This window comes from Mustela nigripes, chromosome 13, assembly GCF_022355385.1.
Source record: "Mustela nigripes isolate SB6536 chromosome 13, MUSNIG.SB6536, whole genome shotgun sequence".
Taxonomy (NCBI): domain Eukaryota; kingdom Metazoa; phylum Chordata; class Mammalia; order Carnivora; family Mustelidae; genus Mustela; species Mustela nigripes.
Window position 1 is genome coordinate 50,535,651 of NC_081569.1, and position 8,364 is coordinate 50,544,014.

Below are 8,364 nucleotides of genomic sequence, written 5' to 3' on the forward strand. Positions count from 1 at the left end.
CTAATCTTCGACAAAGCAGGAGAGAATGTCCAATGGAAAAAAGACAGCCTCTTCAATAAATGGTGTTGGGAAAATTGGACAGCCACATGCAGAAAAATGAAATTGGACCATTTCCTTACACCACACACGAAAATAGACTCAAAATGGATGAAGGACCTCAATGTGAGAAAGGAATCCATCAAAATCCTTGAGGAGAACACAGGCAGCAACCTCTTCGACCTCAGCCACAGCAACATCTTCCTAGGAACATCGCCAAAGGCAAGGGAAGCAAGGGCAAAAATGAACTATTGGGATTTCATCAAGATCAAAAGCTTTTGCACAGCAAAGGAAACAGTGAACAAAACCAAAAGACAACTGACAGAATGGGAGAAGACATTTGCAAACTACCTATCAGATAAAGGGCTAGTGTCCAAATTCTATAATGAACTTAGCAAACTCAACACCCAAAGAACAAATAATCCAATCAAGAAATGGGCAGAGGACATGAACAGACATATCTGCAAAGAAGACATCCAGATGGCCAACAGATACATGATAAAGTGTTCCATATCACTTGGCATCAGGGAAATACAAATCAAAACCACAATGAGATATCACCTCACACCAGTCAGAATGGCTAAAATTAACAAGTCAGGAAATGACAGATGCTGGCGAGGATGCAGAGAAAGGGGAACCCTCCTCCACTGTTGGTGGGAATGCAAGCTGGTGCAGCCGCTTTAGAAAACAACATGGAGGTTCCTCAAAATGTTGAAAATAGAACTGCCGTATTACCCAGCAATTGCACTACTGTGTTTACCCTAAAGATACTAATGTAGTGATTCAAAGGGGCCCATGGACCTGAATGTTTATAGCAGTAACTTCCATAATAGACAAACTATGGAAATTGAGAAAAATTAAATGGAAAGATATTCCATGTTCATTATATGCTACAGAGTGGTAGTAATCAAAATAGTACAGTACTTGTTAGGTAGGAAGCTCGGCATGAGCAATAAATGATGTACTATAGATGTCCTGACTGAGAGCCTCAACAGAGGACTGCCCAAAGAATACCCCATTCCACCCATGTAGCAGTAGGTTTGCAGTTACCATGTCTCAGTGGAAAAGGAGTTAAATTTGTTGGGCTGATTACGCTTGGGTAGAAAGCAGCCTCTTGTCCTTATTGGACCTATGTCTCTAGAAAGAAATAATGTGCCTTCTTACCCTGCACAGGCATTTTAATACATCTTGGGAAAGGACAGATAGCTAATTGCTACATAATCCATTCCTCTCACTCAAATGCTGTGAGCCTAGGACTCACCCAAAAGAAAACAATTGATATAAACTCACACCCAGAGTTTCCAGGATCTTTGTCTCTCTTGATTCGCTACTCCTCTTGAAGTATTTAATAGAATTGCTCTGCTTTACTTTTGTTTCATTTTACTTTTGTTTCTTTGCCATGGCAGTGAAAAGAACCAAGGCTTTTTTCCTTTTCTATCCAAATCTCAGTAATAGTACTCACAAAAACAGACACAAAGATCAATGGAAGAAAATAGCACTGAAATAAACCCACACTTATATGGTCAATTTATGGCAAAGGAAGTAAGAATATCCAATAGGGAAAAGAGAGTTTCTTCAACAAATGGTCCTGGGAAAACTGAACAGTTACATGCAAAAGAATGAAACTGAACCACTTTTTTTACACCACATGCAAAATAAACTCAAAATGGATTAAAGACCTACATGTGAAACTTGAAACTATGAAACTTCTAGAAGAAATCACAAGTAGTAATTTCTTTTTTATCTACCACAGAAACCATTTTCTAAATATGTCTTCTCAGGCAAGTGAAACAAAAGCAAAAATAAACCACTGAGACTATATCAAAATGAAAAGTTTTTGCACAGTGAAGGAAACCATGAACAAAATAAAGCTGAAAGGAGAAGATATTTTCAAATGATGTATCTTATAAGGGGTTAACATCCAAAATATGAAAAGAACTTACAGAAATTAATATCAAAAAACAAACACTCTGATAAAGTAATGGGCAGAGAACCTGATTAGACATTTTTTCCAAAGATATACAGGTGGCCAACAGACATACGAAAAGATGCTCAACATCTCTAAACATCATGGAAATGCAAATCAAGACCTCAATAAGGTTTCAGCCCACACTTGTCAGAATGGCTAATATCAAAAATAAAAACAAGTATTGGTGAAGATATGGAGTAAGGGGAACCCTCATGCATTGTTGGTGGGAGTGAAAAGGTGCAGTCACTGTGAAAATCAGTATGGAGTTTCCTCAAAAAATGAAAAACAGAAACACCATATAATCCAGTAATTTCATTATTGGATATTTACTAATGAAAACAAAAGTACTAATTTTCCAAGACATTCACCCCTATATTTCTTGCAGCATTATTTATAATAACTAAGATTGGAAGTTACCTAAGTATCCACAGATAGATAAATCAATTAAAAAGCTGTGTGTGTGTGTGTAATTGGTATGTTTTACATACTGGAATATTATTCAGTATAAAAAGAATGAAATCTTGCCAATAGCAATGGCATGGATACAGCTAGAGAGTATAATGATAAATGACATAAGTCAGTCAGAGGAAGGCAAATACCATATGACTGCACTCATTGTGGAATTTAAGAAATAAAGAAACAGAAAAAAGGGACAAAACAGACTCATATACAACAAACTGGTGGTTTCTAGAGGGAAGGTGAGTAGGGGAATAGGTGAAATAGATAAAAGGGAGAAAGAGGCACAAATTTTCAGTACGAAATAAAGTCAGAGATAAAATTACAGAACAGGGAATATAGTTAATAATGTTGTACTATGTTGTTTGGCTGATGGTTACTACACTTACCATTGTGAGCACTGAGTATGTATAGAATTGTTCAAACTTTATGTTGTACATCTGAAAGCAGTAGAATGCTGTGTGTTATTTATACCTCAATAAAACAATTTTCTTGTTGAGCAATATTGTATTTTTCCTTCCAATAACACAGCATGTATTTCATTTTTTTCCTTTTGTAGAGTATTACAGCTTGTCACATATATCCAACACATTTCAGATTAAGATTACTCTTATTTATGTATTCTGTTGCTTATCTGGAAAACTTTTTTTTTTTTTACTATATATTTTAGTAGGTTAATGTTGGTTTATAAGAAATCTCATGGTTTTATTTGCTTCTTTTGTAAGCAAAATTTTCTGGTTTTTCTTTCTAAAATTCTACTTTATAAATTATCTTAAAGCAAAACTGATTTTGGTTTCTTTTGGTATTGCAGTGTTGTGGATTTTAATACATATATATATAGATTTGTGTAACTTCCACTACACCCAAGATACAGAACATCTGCATAATGTTCTCAAACTCCTTCATAACTCTGTTTCTGAATTATCTTTTATTTCCGCTACTTTTTTTGTTAATTCTCTCGCCTTTCCAGAATAACTCTAGTAGTCTGTATACACTTACCTTTTGTTTTAAAGTGGGCAAATACTTAAAATTTACCGAATTTTTGCAACTGCTTTTGGGTTGGTTGGCCTTTTTTTTTTCTTTTATTCCCTTTCTTTTTATAGAAGAGAAATTTTTAAAATCTTCAAAACAAAGTTATTTGTTTTATTATTTCAAAGACTATAAGTAATGTGGTCAGCTAAGGAAGATTTTCTTGGGCTCTACTGTTAGTCTTATGGGGAATGTAGGATAGGTATTGTAGTTGTGAAGAGTTCAAATTACTGAGAAACTTGAGGAGAAAGTTGTGTTTGGAGAGCAATCCACAGATGAATGACTGGCCTTCAAGAAAATATGGCAAGACCCTCAGTTAGGGTTTCAGGTTGAGAGTCTACATTTGGAATCTTTCTGAATTATGTGTCATGGACATTTCAAAAAATAGTTAATTAGAATCACCTCTGCTAGTTATTCTATATTCACCACTTTCTCTGTGCCAGATATTGTGCTAAATGCTTTACATTTATTTGTATAATTTAATTAATACACCATTCCTCTAGGGCACTTGCAAGTACCTATCTTCACTTCTTTTGCACTTTGGGCTTCCCAACTTCTCCTTTCCCAGATTTTACCTGCTGGTACCTACCAGCTTGTACTTATTTTTAGTGCCCTGTCAAAAACACAATACATGATTATTTTGCTATATGGTTCTTCCAGTAAGCAAAATTTCTTTCACTGACAAAGTGCCTTAGCCTACAAGAATAATTTTCCAACTTTTAGACAATGAACACTGGGGCATAAAGGTGAGAATATTTCCGCATTCAAAGGAGCAATTTTTTGCTCCTAAATGCTCCTTCAGACTGGTCAAAGGAGTCCTTCTCCTAGGCTAGTCCCAGTTGTGATGAACACGGCTTCATCATGAGCATGAGTGTGTTTCCTCACTTTAAATAACAAAGACATACTCCACAATTCTTGCAACTTTGGGAAAAGTCAGCTCAACATTTTAATAACTCCCACTGCAAGCAGACAGAAATATCCAGTCCCTCAGCCCCTAAATGTTGCTACTTTCTAGAGGCTTTTATACCAGGACTGGGAAAAACATATATCTATAAGGACCATGGTGATTTCAGTAGGCTTCTGAATCTTGAAGGATGTAGTATTTTGATTCCTGATGTATAGCTGGTAGGATAAAAGCTGGAAATAATATTAAGAATTTTGAGAAGCAGTCATGGTTTATGTTCGTCAGGTGGCTAGAACAATTCATTTAATAATTCTATAAAGCAAATATAATGTAAGTGTAATAAGGAAAAAATGTATAACCTGAAGACATAAAGATGGATGATTTCATTAAATAGGTTTTAGAGATGCCCTTCTGAAGATAAAAGGAGAAAAAACCTGGTAACTCTTTATTCACTTATAATGAATACACAATATATTCATAGTGTGTGCGTGTGTGTGTGTGTATACATATATGTGTGTGTGTGTATGTGTGTGTGTGTATATATATATATATATATGTATATATATATATATGTATATATATATATATATATAATTAGCTATAATAGCTTACATTCTCCTTACTAGTAATATTATTAAGTTAGGAAAATAGAACAAATATTTAAATGAGTGAGGCTGAGATTTTTAATATATCAAGATACTAATAATTTTCATTTGGAAAGAAGTAATTTAACTTCAAAAAGATGAAATGATTTTATAAGCACATATCTTTTCCTAATCCCTGAATTAAAACTAGATTTGAATATTTTTACTGCAATTATTATGTTTATTAGTGAAATAAAACAAGCTGATTACTTCCAAGCAGTATTCTGAAATTTGGATTTTGAAACCTAGAGAGTTCTTGAATGTTGTCCAGGAGATATAAGGACTTTATACAGGCTATCTAATTTAATTCTCTCAGGTAAGATGTCAAATCTTACAGAGGCTCCTCATGTACAATCAAGGTCACACAGCACATTAAGAACACCTTAACCCTTTTAACTATTTTGCCACAGTTCAGTTGTAAGATTTCTGGAATATTGTTCTCTGACAAATTTTATAAATATTTATCAATATTGACAGAACAATTTGAGTTATGTGCAAATAAATGAGGATGAAGCCAAATTTTTCTCTAACGGGAAACCAGGTGGTTACTTATATGAAAAATATCATAGAAGGTATTTGTAGCACTTAAAATGTATTGCAAATAAAAATCTTTTTATATTTTTTTCAATTTTGAAAAATGAGACTGAGCCCTTAAAAGTATCTTTTTCTTGCCCCAGTGACTCCTGTGTCACTTGGAAATAGTATCACTTAAGTGGGTTTTTGATTTTTGTTTTGAGCATCTTATATTCTTATATTCTGATATTACAAGAGGTCTAATATTCATCTTGTATATTTTCTGGTTCAGTTCTAGAATCTATTTTTTTTCTAGTCAAAAAATACCTTTGTTGGAATAGCATGAGATGTAAAGGAGGGATATTCTCTCTTTTTTAAATGTTTCAAGTCGAGAATAATTCATGTTGTAGGTATACCTTTCAGTTATCAATAGTTTTATGGAATTAAGAAATTATATGGAAGAGATTATGCTGAGTGAAATAAGTCAATCAGAGAGAGTCAATTATCATATGGTTTCACTTATTTGTGGAGCATAACAAATAGCATGGAGGACAAGGGGAGGTGGAGAGGAGAAGGGAGTTGAGGCAAATTGGAAGGGGAGGTGAATCATGAGAGACTATGGACTCTGAAAAACAACCTGAGGCTTTTGAAGGGGTGGGGGGTGGGAGGTTGAGGAATCAGGTGGTGGGTATTGGAGAGGGCACAGATTGCATGGAGGACTGGGTGTGGTGCAAAAACAATGAATACTTTACGCTGAAAAGAAATTAAAAAAATTTAAAAAAAAGCAATTTACAAAAATAAAGAACATGACCCATAAAATTAAGAAAACAAAATTATATATTAAAAATAATACTTATCAATAGTGACAAAACAGTTTGCAAATTTGCAAGTGAGGTTAGAATGGAACTGGATTTTTCTGAAGCTGAGAAAACTGGAGACCACTAAAAGAATCATTTATTACCTTCTTAGGATACTTAATAGGTCTTCTGAAATTATGTTAAACTCTTAGTTATATCCAGCATGCAATAATAATAGATTTTACATAATTATATTTTATTATTATTGTTTAACAGAAAGTTTGGAGATTTCAACCCTCATTTAAACTTTTTTATACCTGACTTATTAGGTAGAGTGCAGTAACTTAGTGTAATCTTACTTTGTAAACATGGATTATGTAACTCATTACTCAGTATTCAGAATGGGAATATTATTGTATGGGTATATGAAAAGTATAACCCAAAATGTTGGGTACTGATGTTGGCCAAACCAAGAAGTTGTCCATTTGAAGTGCTAACAGCAATTGTTGTTTGTTCCAAAAGGACAAATCTTTACTGAGATAGTTGTTAGTTGGCTTTTAGGTAATTAGTATTCTTATGAATTATTAATTGATATCATAACTCCATATGTAAAAGTGTCACAATTTCTGCCTATGTCATTTTGTCTTATTTTTGTCATTACAGAGCAGTCTGCAGATCAATGGAGCGGTTCAACCATTCTAGAGTGTCTGAATTTGTGTTACTTGGACTTACTGATTCTCCTGAGCTCCAGACTTTTTTCTTTGTAATATTTTCTGTTTTCTATTTGATAACTATGTTGGGCAACAGCCTGATTTTGCTCACAGTTCTGTCTACCCCACACCTTCACTCTCCCATGTATTTCCTCCTTAGCAATCTGTCTTTCATTGACATGTGCCTGTCCTCCTTTGCTACTCCAAAGATGATCATGGACTTCTTTGCTGAGCGTAAGACCATCTCCTTTGAGGGCTGCATTTCGCAGATCTTCTTTTTGCACCTTTTCACCGGGACTGAGATTGTGCTGCTGATCTCCATGTCTTTTGACAGGTACATTGCCATATGCAAACCTCTACATTATTCAACAATAATGAGCCAAAAAGTGTGTGCTGGGCTTGTGGTAACCTCTTGGACAGTAGGCTTCCTGCATACAATGAGTCAGTTAGCTTTCACCCTCTATTTACCCTTCTGTGGTCCCAATGTTGTAGACAGTTTCTTCTGTGACCTTCCTTTGGTCATCCAGCTGGCCTGTATAGATATATATGTTCTTGGAATCTTCATGATCTCTACCAGTGGTGTGATTGCTCTTGTAAGTTTTCTGCTTTTGCTCACTTCCTATATCATTGTTCTTGTCACAATCAAGGACCACCACTCCTCTACAGGGACATCTAAGGCTCTTTCTACCTGCACTGCACATTTTATAGTTGTGTTTATGTTCTTTGGGCCTTGCATCTTTATCTATGTGTGGCCTTTTACCAACTTCCTGGTAGACAAAGTTCTGTCTGTTTTCTATACCATCTTCACCCCCTTTCTGAATCCACTTATCTATACCTTTAGAAATCAGGAAGTGAAGACTGCTGTGAAGAAGAAACTAAGTAATCAAAACTTGAATCTTGGGAAAACTACTTCAAGATACCCAGTGCAATGAATCTCCTGTCTGAGATACACATCATCAGTTTTGTCCTTATAGCAATAGAAAATTAAACTTAGAACTTCAAGTCCTTTAATCTAAATCCACAAAAGTAGGAAGCTGGGGTTGAGAGATATGAAATATTTTGCCTAAAAGTTAGTGAAATGTTTGCAAGCCTTTTGAAATCATAGAACCTTTGAAAATCTGTTGAAATCTGTAGGTTAATTTCATAGAGAAATGGATATATCACTAAAACATAAACTCAGGGCTTCATAAATCCCTGAGTCCTATCAACATACCTCAGTCAGCTTAGAGAAACCTGAAATAAAATAGTGTTCTCTTGTCTTCTAACCCAGAACATTCCCACTCTGTGGCAGCTTTGTGGCATTCTG

The 8,364-nt window shown here is 34.7% G+C and overlaps 1 protein-coding gene across 1 annotated transcript; it reads left to right on the plus strand.

Annotated features, from left to right (window-relative positions):
- The first annotated feature begins 2,157 nt into the window (after positions 1-2,157).
- Positions 2,158-7,990, plus strand: LOC131999309 (olfactory receptor 4K2-like). Its single transcript, XM_059372091.1, has 2 exons — positions 2,158-2,183; positions 7,051-7,990. The coding sequence occupies exons 1-2, from the start codon at positions 2,158-2,160 to the stop codon at positions 7,988-7,990; spliced, it is 966 nt and encodes a 321-aa protein (XP_059228074.1).
- The last annotated feature ends 374 nt before the right edge of the window (positions 7,991-8,364 follow it).